This window comes from Eulemur rufifrons, chromosome 28 (genome assembly GCF_041146395.1).
Source record: "Eulemur rufifrons isolate Redbay chromosome 28, OSU_ERuf_1, whole genome shotgun sequence".
Lineage (NCBI taxonomy): Eukaryota > Metazoa > Chordata > Mammalia > Primates > Lemuridae > Eulemur > Eulemur rufifrons.
In genome coordinates, this window is record NC_091010.1 from 44,728,424 (window position 1) to 44,745,769 (window position 17,346).

Consider the following 17,346-nt stretch of genomic DNA (forward strand, 5'->3'; position numbering starts at 1 on the left):
CCAAGGTGATGGGGCCAAGATGTGTAGGTCTAGCCGGGAGCTGTTACCCTGGGTGGTCTCTTCTGTAAGGAGAGGCCCAGCCAGAAGAGGCACACAGCCGGTAAGCGAGCCAGGGCAGGCTGGGCCAGGAGAGAGGGGAAGGGCGGAGCTCAGTGCCCAGAGGCTGGGGGGGACGCCGAAAGCCCAACAGCGGCCCAAGCGTGGGGGGGTGGGCACAGGGAGACTGCTGAGATTGGGAGAAAGAGTTAAGTCACTAAAGCAGGTTGGAGGGGGGGCCCGGGGAGGGCACATCAGGAGGGGGGCCCTGACCTTGCTCACACAGGTCGCCTGAAAAGCCAGGGTCACACACACAGTGTACCCCCTTGGTGGCCGAGGCCTGGCAGTGGCCGTGCAGGCACTGCAGGCCCCCGCAGGGCTCTGCTGGTGCCCCAGGCTGGTTGCACAGGGCCCCTGAGTACCCATCCTGGCACTGGCAGCTGTAGGAGAGCGCATCGAGGGGCACGCATTTCCCATGGACGCACCTGGAGGGGACAGAGAAAAGGCGCTGTGAGGACAGGCCGATCCAAGGCCGCCCTGAAGGTAGCCCGCCCCGCCCCGCCTTGACTTCATGAAACTTTACTCTGTTTCCAAGGTTTAAACAAAGGGGGTAAAATGTGATTCTGTTTGTCCCTATGGACATTTTCCTGTTAATAAAAACTGAAAACCAGATAAAAGGAACAAAACCCTGTGTTGGACCACATGTTCCAATTTGGGGGTTTGAAGACCAGTTTGTGAGACAGGCCTGGCCGTGGGGAAGGAGACCTGGGGGGGGCGGGGGCTCCCTCAGCCATCCCAGGCTCACTTGTGGGCGTGGCAGGGGCCATCGGCTGGCTGGTCGCAGTGCAGGCCCCCCCAGCCGGACTCGCAGTGGCACATGGGCCCCGGGGTGGCATTGGGCTGGCAGATGCCATGCAGGCAGTAGAGCTTGCGGCAGGGTTCGCAGCCAGGCACCACGCCCGGCTTCATCTGCGTCTTGGTGAAGTCCTGCAGCTCGTTGTTGATGTACAGATTTCGGATGCACCCATGGAAGCTGGTGCCATTGAGGATCTGCCACAGTCGGAAGGCGGCCGAGTTCACGTCCACGGGCATCCCTGGGGTGCGGGTGGGGGCAGAGCTTGGCTGAGTCAGGCTTGGGCCATGCCTGGCACCCACCTCTGGGGTCTGCGGAGCAGCTCCACGGTGTTCCCTCTTGCCCTTGGCCTCTGCCCTTCTGTCTCTGCACCCTGAGCCAAGGTCCTGTGCCACCTTGGAGGGCCCAGACTCCATTCCCAGAAGAAATGGAAAAGCTGCTTCCTCTGTGATCACAGCTGGGGAGTCAGGCCTGGCAGTGGTCCTGGTCCTAAAGTCTGGCTGTGCTCACCCAGGGCTCCTTCCCTCCCTCTGGGACACCAGCCTTGACCTCTCAGAGACTCCAACCGTAGCAAAGGACCAGGGCCTAGAACTCATGCGTATGGTACCTTGTCACTGCTTAAGTCTCAGCAACCCTCCCCACCCCAGTGCTGAGACAGCCCTGCTGCATCCAGAAGCTTGCCTCGTCCCTACCTAGAAATGCTCACAGGGGTCACCTCGCCTGCACAGCCTGTAAAGCCAGCCAAGAAGGTCCCCGTTGATGCAGGGATTCTGTGCCTGAGTCTCTTGCAGTGGCTCTGGGCCCACTGGGAATGGACCCCAACAATTTTTTTTTTTTTTTTTTGAGACAGGGTCTTACCCTGTTGCCTAGGCTAGAGTGCAGTGGCATCATCATAGCTCACTGCAGCCTCAAATTCCTGGGCTCAAGCAATCCCCCACCTCAGCCTCCTGAGTAGCTGGGACTACAGGCATGTGCCACCATGTCCAACTAATTTTTTTTTTTTCTATTTTTTTGTAGAGACAAGGTCTTGCTATGTTGCTCAAGCAATCTTCCCACCTCGGCCTCTCAAAGTGCTAGGATTATGGGCATGAGCCACAGTGCCCAGCTGACCCTGAGCAATTGAGAAGCCACTTCTGGCCCAAAGCTAAGAGGAAAGATGCCCTCAGTGGGGAAGACAGCTAGGAAAATTCCAGGCCCTCCCTTAGGTCGGGCCTTGGGCACAACCCAGTCACAATCCTTCTTGGCCAGGCAGAGAGCAGCCTGAGCTCTGGGCGACAGGGGGTGGGGGGCAACCCCCCAGTAGCTGGCCACTCACTAGGACCCCATCCCCCACCCCTTTGGCATTTTCCCACAGTTCCGTCCCTGGCTCCGGCTCTCCTGGGCAGCCTCAGGCCAGAGAGCAAAAGAGGTCACCATGGCCTGATGGAGAGGCCTGAGCGGGGATAGCTGCAGCTTCCACCCGGGCCGGGTCCTCACCTCCCACGTAGAGCGGGGCCTCGCTGTTGAGCGTGTAGTGTTTGCCGAAGCTGTCCATGGTCATGGGACTGCCGCCATCGATGGAGAGGTTCACCATCTGGTCAAAAGCCACCAGCTCGACGGTGTGGAACTGCCCATCGTTGATTGTCTCGGCACTGGAGGAAGATGGTTTCCCCCACCCCAGCTTCAGTTTGGACCATCCCTGCCTGGGCCCTACCCCAGCCGAGACCAGATCTCTGAGGAAGGGCCCGTGGGGCTCAGTGGCCTGTAGCTTGATCCCTCCTACTCCCCTTCTTAGACTCCCCAGGGTGGGCTAAGAAGTCTGGGGCAGGGGTCTCCAGCTTACCAGTCTGGCCCTCCCCATTAAGGAGCCCCCTGGGAGGTGGTGGGATGGGAGGGAAGGGGCCACTGCTCAGGCGGCAGGGAGCCACAGACCCAGGCTAGCACTGAATCAGGTGGTTCAAATGTCCTTCCCACTCGGCAGGTTCATAGTGGTCTTGATAACCACCTACTCTGGGCCCAGGCCACCCCACCCTGGCAGTCCCCAACCCGCAGAGTGAAGGGTGGGCATGAGGAAGCCCTACCTGTAGATGGCAGAGCTGGGGTAGCTTCCTGGGTCGTAGCTGACCCGCACATGGCCCTGGTACAGCTCAACTGCAATGTGGTCGTTGTCCCCGTTGTACAGCAGGATCCCATTGTCCTCTGCCGTGGAGACCTGAGGGGCAGTGGCACTTTCTCTCCCACCCCACCCCATGCAGCAGCAGCAGCACAGGGGACCCAAGATTGGAAGAGAGATGCTGCGTGCTGAACTGTGCTCCTGGCCTGGCCAGCTTCCCAGGGACAGCCCTCGGGGAGATCTTCCCGGAGAGGCAAATTAGATGGGGGCCGCTCTCTCGGGTGTGGGCAGCCTATTCTGCAGGCCCCAGGGGACCTGGCTGCTCAGGGTGGGAACTGCAAGGACGACACATTCAGGAAGCCTCTCTGACAGCCAGAGCCATCGAACCTGGAAGGAGCCACTCAGGAGGTAGTGTCTGTCACTGGAACCACGCAAGCAAAAGCTAGAGTTTTGCCTTGGGAGGGAGATCCCTCTAAGATGCTGTAGGAGCCATGGTCATTTTTTCCTGCCTTGTCCCTGTCCCTCCCTCCCTTCTGGCAAGGACCCTGATGCCCTAGTCTGCAGAGGTGGGCACATGACCCAGGCTGACCAATCATACCACTCCATCTCCTTGGACTCAGTGGTTGGTTCAGCAGTGGTCATGTGACTCAAGCCAGACCAATCAGAGATCATCCCTGAGATGATCTCATCAGAGCTGGCAAGGAAGAGCCCCTTTAAATGGCTAGTGACGGGCCCTGTGGGAGATGAGGAAGAACAAGGTTGCACAGGTGGCAATGGCTGGTTAGGGTGCCGGCGAGTTTGATTCTCTGAGCAGTTAGGCTGGCCGCTGTCTGGCTGTGTGGACAGTGTAGCGGGTAGGATGTTGGAGAGGTGACAGGGAAAGAGGGCAGAATGACACGTGTGAGAGGCTGAAGGGTTCTAAGAAAAAAGGAGAAGAGGAGAAAAGAGGGGATGAGAAACGTGGTATCTGGGATAGAGGATGGAACTTGGGGGAAAGACAAGATGACTAAAGAAGGGTTTAAAAATTTTTAGCATGTGATGTGTGATACAATCCACTCTCCTCTCCTGTCCCAAAAATATTTACCAAAATATCTATTTATTTCGTCCATGTTGTTGAAGTAGGACTTGCTTTGTTTCCCCCTCAACAGGATGTGCTCTGGGATGGAACTGATGACGTGAAAAGAGTAATTTAAGGGCCCCAGGGACGTGTGGTTAAAGCTCTAAGCCCCGAGTTAACGCTGGCCTTGCTCCGGCACAGAGAGAAGCCTGTCTCGAGGCACCGGAGGTGGAGGCTGAGGAGTAGTTGAGACGAGATGGTGGGAGAGGGTTGTGGCAAGTTTGGTTTTCTGAATCCAGTTACCCATGAGACCATTTCCACCCTGCCCTTGTTTTTTGACTCAGTAACCCTTCCAGTGGTGCTTAAACTGGTTCCAGCTGAGATCCTGATACCACATCCAAAGAGTTTTGACTGCCTAACTCAGGGTCCTTCCAGTTCTGCTGAGCATTGTGCAGGGCACATCCGGACACTCTGGCCCAAGGCCAGGGTCCCCGCTCCCTGACCCCCCTCGTGACTAGGTCCCCTGGGCACTCACCTGCAGTGTGATGTTGGCCCGAGGCCAGTTCTGCAGGTCGGTGAACTGCAGGTAAGTGTCCCGATCCACGAAGTTGACACTGAGCAACTTCTCACACTCAGGGCCGCCGAAGCCTGGAAGGCACTGGCACACGGGCCTGCTGCCCTGGTCCACACAGTCGGCCCCGTTCTGGCACTCAGTCCCCTCACAGGGGCTCCTGGAGGCAGGCGGGTGGGGAGGGATCTCACAGAGCTGTCCACTGAGAGGAAAGGACACAGGTCAGTGAAGGCAGAGCCAAGGGAAAAAGGGGGCATCTTCCTCTCCCACAGGCCTGGAGAGAAATTCACTAAGCATCTTGGGAAAATGGATCCTTCAAACCACAGAAGATGAACCTAATGAACACTTTTCCCAAGAGAACTGAAAGCCAGAAGGACACTGAGAAACAAGTGTGGTCCCTCGTCCAGCAGCATTGATATTACCTGGACGCTCATCAGAAATGGAAAACCTACTGAATCTGTTTTTTAATAAGATCCCAGGTGATTCATGTGTACATTAAAGTTTGAGAAGCACTCACTGCTCATGTCAATAACTCTGCAAGGCAGATCTTACTATACCCATTTTACAGAAAAGAAAACTGAGACTTAAGACACAAGCAGAAAGAGGAAAGACTCAAATTACCAAAGTCAGAAAAAAAATAAGGGACATTAATAGCAACCTTATAGAAATAAAAAGAATTATAAGGAAATAGCATGAACAACTGTACGCCAACAATTAGACAACATAGATGAAATGAACAAATTCCTAGAAACATACAACTACCAAAACTGTCTCAAGAAAAAAATAGAAAATCTGAATAAACCCATAACAAGTAAAGAAACTGAATTAGCAATTGGAAAATTTCCCAGGCCCAGATGGTTTCACTAGTGAGTTCTACCAAACATTTAAAGAATTAATAGCAATTCTTCACAAACTCTTTCAAAAAATAAAAAAGAAAGAAATGCTTCCTAACTCATTCTGTGAGACTGGCATTACCCTGATATCAAAAGCAAAGACATCACAACAAAAGAAAACTACAGACTAATATTTCTTATGAATATGGGCACCAAAATCCTCAACAAAATACTAGCAAACCAAATCCAGCATAAAAAGCACTATATACCAGGACCAAGTGGGATTTACCCAAGAATGCAAAGTTGATTTAACACCTGAAAATCAATTAATGGAATACATCATATCAAAAAACAAAAAATTACATGGTCATATCAATAGATGCAGAAAAAGCATCTGACAAACTTCAACATCCCTTCATGGTAAAAACACTCCACAAACTAGGAATAAAAGTGAACTTCATCAACCTGATTTTAAGAAACCTACAAAAACCATAACCCAACATGATACTTAATGGTGAGAGACTGAATACTTTCCCCATAAGATTACAAACAAAACAAGGATATTTGCTCTCACAAACTCTATTCAATATTGTATTGGAGGTTGTAGCCAGGGCAGTTAGGGAAAGAAAGAAAGAGAGAAAATGAGAGAGAGAGAGAGAGAGAGAAGAAGGAAGGAAGAAAATACATTTAGACTGGAAAAGATGATTTAAAGCTATCTCTATTTGTAGATGACATGATCTTATATAAGAAAATTCTACAGAATCCACTAAAATTAAACTAAAGAATTCAGCAAGATTGCAGGATATAATATTGTTGCACAAAAATCAAACAAAAAATAAAATTAAGAAAATAATTCCTTTTATGATAGCATCAAACAGAATAAAATACTTAGGAATACATTTTTAGAAGAAGTACAAAATTTATACTTTGAACACTACAAAACATTGTGGAAAGAAATTAAAGAAGATCCAAATAAATTGAAAGGCAGTCCATGTTCATGGGTTGGGAGACTTAATATTGTTAAAATGGCAATACTCCCTAAATTGATCTAGAAATTCAGTACAATCTCTATCAAAATCCCAGTTGACTTCTTTTTTTTTTTTTTTTTTGGACAGCTAAAGAGGCCAAGACCAGTTGACTTCTTTGCAGAAATTGACAGGGCTGATCCTAAAATTCGTACGGAAATTCAAGGGACCCAGAATAGCCAAAACAATCTTAAAACAAACTGGGAGGATTCACACTTCCAAATTTCAAAACATATTACAAAAACTACAGTAATCAAGGCAGTGTGGAACTGACATAAAGACAGCCATATAGATCAATGAACTAGTCCAGAAATATTCTCACATTTATGGCCAGCTGATTTTTGACAGGGATGCCAAGACAATTCAATGGGAGAAAGAATAGCCTATTCAACAAATGGTGCTGGGACAAATGGATATCCATATGCAAAAGAATGAAGTTGGATTCCCTTCCTCACACCATGCATACAAATTAACTCAAAATGGATCAATGGCCTAAATATAAAAGATAAAACTTTTAGAAGACAGTATAGATGTAACTCCTCTTGACCTTGAATTAGGCAATGGTTTCTTAGATATGACCCCAAAAGCACAAGAAACAAAAGAAAAAAATAGATGAACTAGACCTGAAAAACTTGTACATCAAAGGACTTATCAAGAAAAGATAACCTACAGAATGGGAGAAAATATTTGCAAAGCATATATCTGATAAGGGACTTCTCTAGAATATATGAAGAGCCCTTACAGCACAATAATAAAAAGACAAATGCTTCAATTTAAAAATAGGCACTCTGGTTTCTCTTCAAATCGTATAAATATTTCGCCTTTTAAAAATAGGCAAAGGACTTGAATATACATTTCTCCAAAGAAGGACTAAAAATGGCCAATAAGCACATGAAAAGATGCTCATCATTATCCATCAAGGAAATGCCAATCAAAACCACAACGAGACACCATTTCACAGGCACGAGGATGACTAGAAGTGACAAGACAGATAATAAGTGTTACTGAGGCTGTGGAGCAATTGGAACTCTCATACACTGCTGGTGGGAATGTACAATGGTGCAGCCACTGTAAGACAATTTGGCAGTTCCTCAAACAGTTAAACACAGTTACCATATGATCCAGCAAATCCACTCCTAGGTGTGTAGCCAAGAAAACTGAAAATGTATGTTCACACAAAAACCTGTACATCAATGCTCATAGCATCAGTATCCACAATAGCCAAAAAGTAGAAACAGGCCGGGCGCGGTGGCTCACGCCTGTAATCCTAGCACTCTGGGAGGCCGAGGCGGGTGGATCGCTCGAGGTCAGGAGTTCAAGACCAGCCTGAGCAAGAGCGAGACCCCATCTCTACTAAAAATAGAAAGAAATTATATGGACAACTAAAATATATATATACAAAAAATTAGCCGGGCATGGTGGCGCATGCCTGTAGTCCCAGCTACTCGGGAGGCTGAGGCAGCAGGATCGCTTAAGCCCAGGAGTTTGAGGTTGCTGTGAGCTAGACTGACGCCACGGCACTCACTCTAGCCCGGGCAACAGAGTGAGACTCTGTCTCAAAAAAAAAAAAAAAAAAAAAAAGTGGAAACAACCTAAATGCCTATCAAATGATGACTGGATAAACAAAATGTGGTATATCCATACAATGGAATATTATTTAGCCATAAAAAGGAATGAAGTACTGATATGTGATACAACATGGATGAACCTTGAAAGTGTTATGCTAAGTTAAAGAAGCTAGAAACGAAGGACAACAGATTGCATAGCTCCATTTATATGAAATGTCCAGAACAGGCAAATCTATAGACATAAATATTAGTAGATTAGTGGTCGCCTAGAGCTGGGATGGGGGAGGGGGTCGGGTGACAGATAAAGTGTTTCTTTTTGGGGTAATGGAAATGTTATAAAATTGATTTTAGTGATGGATGCATAACTCTGGGAATATACTAAAAGCCATTGAATTTTACATGTTAACTAAGTGAACTATATGGTAGGTAAATTATGAATATATCTCAATAAAACTGTTTTACTAAAAATGACATGAGCAGAGCATCAGAGGTGGGTGGCTAAAAGGAGGAAGTCTGTCCAGCCTCCCAGGGGAGCCCAGGTGGGAAGGTAGGCAACCTTTACAGCAGGACATGTCGTCAGAGATTGGCTGGGTAGGTAAGTGACAGGACACTGCCCAGTAATCTACACCCACTTCCCACCCCCTTCAGCACACAGGCTAGGGACCCTCTGCCTAGGTCCTGAGCAGTTACGTGACTTTCCCAAGGCTGCACTGGGCAGAGCCATGGTTCAACCCCAGCATCCACCTCCCAGGCCCTGCCCCTTACCCCTCCCCTGGCCATGGCTGGGGGCTCCTGCCGGCCCAGGGGCTGACAGCCATGAGAAATCACTCATGGCGCACCCAGGGGCCGCTCACCTGTAGCCCTCGGCACAGAGGCAGGAGTAGCTGTTGACTTCATCCACGCACTGGCCTCCATTCTGGCAGCGGTGGTCCCTGCAGTCATCCTGATTCTCACTGCAGTTGTCACCTGTGTAACCTGGCGCACACTCACACCTGGGGGGTGGGCAGGGGTGGTTGGATGGTCAGCCCCACACTCAGCCCAGAGCCTGGGCAGCCAGGAGAGGTTATAAGAAACACCTTTCTGCCCAACACACACACACAGCCAGTTCCATACAATACTTATCCTTACTACATAAAATGGTATGTTGCTCTCTGATATTTTCTGTTTTATTTTTTAATGTTAATTTTGACATTAACATTAAATGGGAGCTGGGGGGCCCTTTACATCCAATTGATCACAATCTACTACTGAGTCTGGAGCTATAGGCTGAAATACGTTACCGTAGCTAAGCCGCCACCCACTCATTCATTTTTTCTTTCATTCATTCATTCACTCACACAGTGACCATATACTGAATACTTGCTAGGTTCCAGGCACAATGCCGGGCACAGCTGTCTGTCCGTTCCATCTTCCTACTAGGACAGGAAGTTGAGAGAACATGCACTACAGGCCCACTGTGTGCCGCAGCCCCGGGTCCAGGGCAGAGCGTGGTGCGCAATCCTCTAGTGTGAGGGACTTTGCCAGCTGTCCCAGACTAGGCTATGGGCAATCCTGCCTTATTCCACCCTCTGAGGAGGGCATATGCCACCCGATCTGCCACCGCTGCTTGGTCTGCCCTGCCAAGCCCACCCAGGCAGCCCACTTGTCTGGAAAACCCTCAGTGCCCATCAGTCATGGACCTGGCCTTAATGATCCTCAGACTCTTGCTTTCGCTGCATGGGCTTCAGGCTGCTCCAGCTAGACCGTGCGCTACCTGGGGACCCCACCCCTGGCACTGGCCCTACACCCTGGGCTTGGGTCCCACAGCTACAAAACTGTTAAGAAGTCCTGCCCTGACTCCCCGTTGCTGCCCTGACTGGTGGAATGTGGGGTCCCAGAAATGAGATTATGTTTGCAAAACTGCAGATGGGAGCAACTTTTTTTTTTTTTTTTTTTAGAGATAGAGTCTTACTCTCTTGCCCAGACTAGAGTGCCATGGCGTCAGCCTAGCTCTCAGCAACCTCAAACTCCTGGGCTCAAGCAATCCTCCTTCCTCAGCCTCCCGATTAGCTGGGACTACACAGGCATGCACCACCATGCCCGGCTAATTTTTTTATATATATACTTTTAGTTGTCCAGCTAATTTCTTTTTATTTTTAGTAGAGATGGGGGTCTTGCTCTTGCTCAGGCTGGTCTCTAACTCCTGAGCTCAAGCAGTCCTCCCGCCTCGGCCTCCCAGAGTGCTAGGATTACAGGAGTGAGCCACCACACCCAGCCAGGAGCAACATTTTTAAAACCCATGACTTTCATCCAGCGGTCTTCAAGTGACAAAGCACTTCCACATGTGCCAGTACTGGCAATGATAATGATGATGTCAATGATTCCTTATCCAGACCTCCTGGGGCCAGACAGGTTTGGGAATCTGGACGTTTTGGACTTTGGTAAGGCCATCCATTGTGTCATAACTTGCCGGTAGGATCTGAGGCAGCCCCACAATCAGACGTGTTCCTATTTCTGCAGGAAAATCTCCACATACTCACACTGTGTGGGATCACTAACACCTCTAAGTAACCTCAGACCCACGCGGGTCAGCTGTTCTTACCAAATACGTTCAGGTCACATCAGATTTTGCCATCAGATGGGCTTTTGGTTTTCAGAGTTTTGTGGATTTTGTAATTGGGGATAAGAAATCGTGGCTCTGGAATGATGAGAGCTATCTGTGCAGCACTTACCAGATGTCAGGCACGGAGCTAAGGGCTTTCCATGCATTTTCCCATCTAATCCTTGCATCCACCCCAGGAGGAAGCCACTGCTGTGACCAGTCTACAGATGATGAAACAGCCTCCAAGCAGGCAAGCCATGCACCCAGGGTCGTGCTGCAAACCCAGGTCTGTCTGCCCACAAAGTGCCGGCCATAACCTCTCCCTGCACTGGTTCTCGGGAGCCCTGAACACCTGAGACCAAACCCTTGGCAGTTGAGGAAACAGGGGTGCAGAGCCCAGACTGGGAGCCAGTCTGACTTGGCGGCCCGTGCCCTTCCCTGGCCCTGGAAATGGGCAGCACTGACCTGGGCCCGTCCGGGGTGGCCACGCACTGGGCCTCGTGCTGACACGGGTTCAGGTCCGCAGAGCACAAGTCCACCAGCTGCTCACAGGCCCTTCCTGGGGAAAGAACGAGTGGGAGGCAGGAGGGAAGCTGCTCTCCTGTGCTCTGCCGGGCGTCCAGGCCCAGAAGAAACCTATCGCAGACATCGAGGGGGGGCCCAGCCCTCCCACCCACAGGCATGGGGGCCCCAGACGCTTGAGCACAACACGCTTACCCGCATACTGCACGGGGCACTGGCAGCTGTAGCTGCCCACGCCATCCACACAGACGCCCCCATTGGCACAGGCGTGCTCCACACAGTCGTCCGTGTTCACCCCACAGGTCGGTCCTTCAAAGCCGGTGGGACAGGAGCATCTGTAGGGGAAGGGGAGGATGGAGAGGCTTCCTGGGCAACTGGTGGAAGCCAGTGGCCACTAGTCTATTGCCATTCCAGAGTTATGGTCCCTGCTCCTGGCCAGGCCCTTGCTAGATGCTGGAGGTGGTCAGAGGTGAGGGACTTGCCCTGCCCCCACGGGACTCACAGTCTAGTGGGGACACAAAGGGAAAATGGGCCACCAGAGGAGAGGTACTAAGTACAGGGTGGTGTAAGAACTGAGGCCAGAGAGGGGACACAAAGAGACAGGAGACGTCTGACTCCTCCTTGTGGAGGAATAGTCAGGGCAGGCTTCCTGGAGGAGGTGATGAATTGGCCAAGGACCCTGACAGGGGAGAGCAGGGCAGGAAAGGCGGTTGGGGCAGAGGTATGTGTAAAAGTCTGGAGTGAGAGGGAGCCCCACGGCCAGTCCTCTGGAAGGGACTGGCTCATGCACATGGTCCAGGGAGCACAGACTTCAGGGATGGGGAGAGGACAGGACTAGGGGATGAGCAGGAGCCACCTCATGGAGGGCCCAGGAGATTAGTGATCTTCAATCCAGGGTGAACCTTCCCCTGGGGCACGTGAGGTTTTCCAAGGAGTGTGTGGGTCAGAGAGGGAGGTCCCAGAAAGTCATTTCCACATCTTCAAATTGCTGCATGAGCTCTTCCCTAAATTAACCTGCCCCAGAACTCTAGAAAGTTGCATCTCTCCCAGCCCAAGCCCAAACTGGGACATGCCTCTGAGCACCAAATAAAGGAACAATGAGGAATACCGGTGTTCAGAATGTGAGTGAACAAATCCTGTCGTAAGTCAAGAGGTTTCTAGTTCTGTGCAATACAAAGAATGGAAGGAAGGCCCTGGGATTGTAGCTGATGGAACATTAAAATAATTTTGATGACAGATCACTCTGGAGTTTCTGGCATATAAACTGGGACAGGTTTCAAAGAATGGAGTGCCATGGCTATAATAAAACTCCTTCTAATCTTATCTGTTTATTTATGTGAGCACAATTTCCCAGGATTTATAACTATAAAAACAAAACAAAAAACAGGAACAGACAGACCACTGAGCCCTGACTCATGTGTAATATTCTTCCGAACAGAGAGCAAAAGAGAACAAGGCAAAAGCGCCCCGTCCATTTCATTAAGAGAGAAACCATCTAATACAATTTCACTTTTATGTGTAATAAATATCAGTCAAATTTTATAATACAGTTATGTTGTTTTGAACTATTGTATATTACTGGCATTGTAAGGATAACTCAATGCAAAAGAAACTTTTAATCAGAGGCTTACGGTGACAAGAAATAAGAAAAAAACTTTAAATTTTAATTTATGTACCCATGTTGGTGGCAGAGAGTATGGCCCGGTGCTCGATAAACGACTCTCTAGCCTAAAAATATATTATTTTAGAAGAAAACGGGGAGAGTGGGGGGTAAAACGGAAATGCAAGTTCAAGGAGAAGAAAGTACAAAGTAAAACGTTTAATTGTTAAAGAGGAGCTTGTTCGTGTCATTTAAAAATATTATCAAATGGCTGCGCGATTAGGATTCCATTAGAGAATGATGAAACAGTAATTCAAAGTGATCATTTCATTTTTAAATGTTAATAACATTTACAATATCCGGGAAAGTACCTCTGTTGCAATGAAAAAGTTAATGAAAAATTTTACGTGTCAATCTAAGAATGTGCGAGGGGGTGTATGGTTTTCAAACTGTCTGGGGGTGTGAGTAAGAATTACAGACCACCCCTGCAGGACCCCTGCTGGGGTTTCGTGTTTCCCGGGAAGTCTGCCGGGTAACAACAGTGGGAGGTTTTAAGCTGGGGGGTGACAGGATCAGCTGTGCATTTTAGACAGTGCCCTCTGGTGGGGGCACGGGTTGGGGCAGGACACATGGGGCCCTGGTGAGCTGCAGGGTTGAGGGAACCCAGGCAGGCACCCCCTTCCCACCCAGGGGGCCACGCCACGGCCCCCCTCATCTGTAAGGCTGCTGGGCACGAGGGGGCTGCCCCATCGACCCCAGATCCCTGGGGGGGTCCTTTCATCCCCAGAGAGGAGTCTAAGGACAGGGGAGCCCTGATGGAGCTGCTCGCAGGTCAGGAGGAGGCGGGGAGCCTATTGTAAGGACGCTGTTTCCAAGGTGACGTGGGGAAGAGAGGCCATTTAGTGTTTTATTTTTTACATCTGGTAATTTAGGTTTGCGGAGGCAGGTCTGGCCATTTCTGCCTGTAGATTCTACATCATTTTCTGAAGAGCCAATTTGTTGAGCTGGCAATTTATTTTCAGCCACTAAATACTACGTATTCCCCAGAAAAGCTCTGGGAGGGTGGGGGCTCGCGGGGCCGTGGTGGAAGAGTCAGTGGGGTTGGGGGGCAGTTGGAGGGCGGAGTCGGCACTGGAAGGACCTGGGAGATGAGGTCACCGTACAGTGGGACTGTCCCCTCCCCACAGTGACCAGCGTGCTCATGAGATGGGGAGGACCCCAGAGGGAGCGACTAGGCTGCTGGACGGGGCGGAGGCTTTGGGGGAAGCGGAGCTGCACAGGACTCTCAAATGCCCCCAGTCTGCCCCTTGGCACCGCACGGCACATGCCCCTGGCCTAGGATTCCAGCACCTTCTAAAGGTTCTCTGGCACCTGGCAGTGGCAGGAGGCAGCAGAGGCAGCGCCAAGCACTGTTCACCCCTGGGACCCTGTGTGCTGGGCGCCTCAGCTCCCCTGAGCCCACCCCAACCCCCAGAGCATGGGGAGGCCTGGGCCATCCCCAGTGCGGGAGGAGACACCGGGGCTTGGGCACTGCCCCTCCAGGCAACTCACGTGAAGCCGGCATCCTCGCCCTCCTGTGCATGGCAGGTCCCGCCGTTCCCACAGGGGCCACTGGAACAGCTGTCCAGGGACACCTCACAGTCCCGGCCCTGGGGGCAAAGTCAGCCATGGGGACCCCAGCGGGACCAGGGAGTTAGCGTGAGCCAACAGCCAGGCAGCCCTCGGCAGCCCAGCCCTGCTGCCCAGAGTGATGTGCATTCGCTAGTTCATGCATTCATTCATTCATATGCTCGGTCACGGATTACAGGTTCACTCAAGCGCCTGCTCTGGGCGCTGGGGCCAGCGTGGGGACAAGACAGACCCATCCAGCCCCACACCATGCACAAGGGCCCTCCTCCTCGGGCCTCCACTCACCTTGTAACCACTGGGGCAGGCACACCTGTACGCCTCGAGGGGGTCATTGTGGCAGGTGCCCTGGTTCTGGCATGGGCTGGACACGCAGGGATCACACTTGGCCTGGACAGCCAGAGTGGGGGGGCCTGCGGCAAGAGGGGGTGTCAGGGCAGGAGGAGGCAGCTTGGGAGCCCCTGGCCCTGAGCAGCCCAGCCCCAGGGAGACTTTGCCGCCCTACACCTCCTCCGGATCATGCTCAAACCGGCCCCCCTCCCCCGCACAGTCCACCTTTCCAGCCTCCGGACACTCCCCTGTATAGCAGGGTTGTGACAGCCCCGTCCCAGGGCGGGAAGGCTAAACCAGCCAATCCCATCCGCAAGGCGGCCATCGCAACACATGGCGGTCAGGGCTGCATCACCAGTGTGAGGACAACACAGTCCCCACGACTGTGGCTGGCTGACCTCTCTTCTGTCCCCTCACGCCCTTCTGAGCCAATGACAGCGAGCATCGTACCCGGGCTCAGTTGGCCACACCAGGGGAAAGACAGGGTCCATTCGCCTCAGCATTGCTCCTCTCCAAGCCTGAACCAGGGAGGACCTTTTCCTGTCACCTCCCCAGCTAGGGCGGGCTCCTCTGCAGCCCCCCAGGACGCACTGGTTGCAGAGGTGGACAGAGGAGCAGCAGTCAGGCCACCTGGGGTGCCCCCTCCCAGGGCAGCAGAACCTCACAAGCCTAAGTAGGACGAGCAGGCCAGTTAGCTTGGGCTGCCCCACGGGGCTCCTAGCAGTGGTGGGACGTCACTTCTGCTGAAGAGGCGTGAGCGTGAACAGGAATAAAAACACTTCTCAGCAAAGGCTGAGGACACACGAGGGGCTTCTGGGGCACAGGTGGGGTTCCGGATTACCTGGGTGAGTTCAGTCTGTGAAAATTCAGCGAGCCAGTCTCTCATGTCTGTGTGCTTTTCTGTATGTGTGTTATGTCTCGATAGAAAGTGAAAAAGAAAAAAAAAACCTCTTCCCACCAGCACCAACCCCATCCCATTAAATAAACATGGAGCAAATGTTTCCACGTGAATTGGCTCCCCACAGCCAAGCCCTCTGAACTGCTATGGCTGGGACAGCGTCCTGCACGCAGGGTGGCCCGGGGCCTCCTCATTAACCTACGGCTGTCAGCTTCATTTCCGACGGCGGCCTCTGAGCTTGCAGAGGGCAGGGCCCGTGGCCCACAGCTTCTGGTGCCCTCTGCCAGCTGTGCGCCTGCACATAAAGCCAGGCCCAGGGTGGCCACTCGGCCACCTGTCTGCGCTCAGCAGGCCCCCATGGGGCTGCCAGTCCGTCAGTCAAGCCCTGAACAAGGATTTACGGACGCCTGAGGTGAGGCGCCTCAGAGCAAAGCCGATTGAGCCTCCAGTGACACGCGGGCTCTGCAGCTCTGCAAATGTCAGGAGAGTGGCAGCTGAGTCCTTGGTTCCCCCAGGGGCTGCGAAGGGTTTAAGCTAATTGCTGAGCACGATTCCTACCCAGGGAGGTCTGAGTGCTCACACTGCTGAGAGGCTTGGCACTTCAGAAACGCTGCTGCTATTTTGGTTTTCCTTACATAACCACGGGGAGGGCTTGAAGCCCTGACGGCCTGAGATTTTTCTCCCCGGCTTTTTTGGTTCGTGATACAGCAGGACTGGAAAGCAGCCATCCCAGCAAGCAGCAGGGGCCCTGCTCCTGTCACCTCACCCCCCAGCGGTCACCACAGGGACACAGGCGTGTCAGGAAGGCCCTGCCAGGGCGGGGTGAGTTCTGCAGCCCCCAGCAGCAGGAGGCCGTGCTCCTGGGCTCACCTTGGCATTCAAACTTCTTGGCAGGAGTGGTGAGGAGCAGCTTGCCCTCCATGTCCGGGGGCCCTGCGCAGCGGGCAATGCCTGGTTCCTTGTAGCCAGTCTTCACCCAGCCAGACAGCCAGCGGAGGTGGCAGTCACAGTACAGGGGGTTGGCACCAATGGCCCTGGGGCAGAGAGTAGAGAGAAGCAGGCATTACAGGTTCATGGGGCCCTTCCCCACGGGGCACCTAGGGTCCTCAGACACTGTGCCAGGGGCTGGCAAAACTCCTAACAGCCCCCCTTCCACGAGCATTTGCTGTGTCGCCAGTGCTGTTTTAAGCACTGCACGTGCCTTAACTTACTTAGTCCTCGCCACACACTACCCCCATTTTACACGTGCAGAAACCCAGACCCAGAAAGTTTGAGGAACTTGCCTAAGATCACACAGAGAAACAGGGAGCTGGGATTTGAACCTGTGCCGTTGGAGCCAGAGCCTACAAATGCATTGCCTCCAGCGTACATGGGGAAGAAAGCAGCCAACACGCACTGCCGCAGTGAGACAGCTGCCTTTCCTGCCTTCACGCACCGAATGTTCTTGGTAGCCCCACTGTGCATGTTTTTCTCTTCTCCATCTCAAAGATGTGGGAACTGAGCCCCCTGGGAAATAATTGAGGTCCCTGGCGTCACGCAACTAGCCAAGGGCAGACGCTGGATCCTGACGCAGAGCTGTCTGCCGCTGAAGCCCACACTGTTCCACTTTCCTTTTCATTTTTAATTAAACAACACACCAACGCACTCTTGTTGTGAGCCACTTTCAAACATTGCAGATAAAGCGAGTCTCCGCCCCACGCAACACTGTGAATGATTAAAGGCCACTGAGTTGTACACTTTTAAAAGGTTAATTT

General features: G+C 51.9%; 1 protein-coding gene across 1 annotated transcript in view; it reads right to left on the reverse strand.

The window, feature by feature from the left end:
- The window catches only part of SLIT1 (slit guidance ligand 1), a 160,137-nt gene that overhangs the window by 3,705 nt on the left and 139,086 nt on the right, over positions 1–17,346 (reverse strand). Inside the window, exons 26-36 of the mRNA XM_069460854.1 lie at positions 16,463–16,626; positions 14,653–14,777; positions 14,290–14,387; positions 11,334–11,473; positions 11,082–11,175; positions 8,890–9,027; positions 4,574–4,811; positions 2,950–3,080; positions 2,366–2,520; positions 842–1,130; positions 310–521 (exon numbers count right to left, since the gene is read on the reverse strand). Coding sequence (XP_069316955.1) covers positions 310–521; positions 842–1,130; positions 2,366–2,520; positions 2,950–3,080; positions 4,574–4,811; positions 8,890–9,027; positions 11,082–11,175; positions 11,334–11,473; positions 14,290–14,387; positions 14,653–14,777; positions 16,463–16,626 — 1,784 coding nt within the window. The remainder of the gene's footprint in view (positions 1–309; positions 522–841; positions 1,131–2,365; positions 2,521–2,949; positions 3,081–4,573; positions 4,812–8,889; positions 9,028–11,081; positions 11,176–11,333; positions 11,474–14,289; positions 14,388–14,652; positions 14,778–16,462; positions 16,627–17,346) is intronic.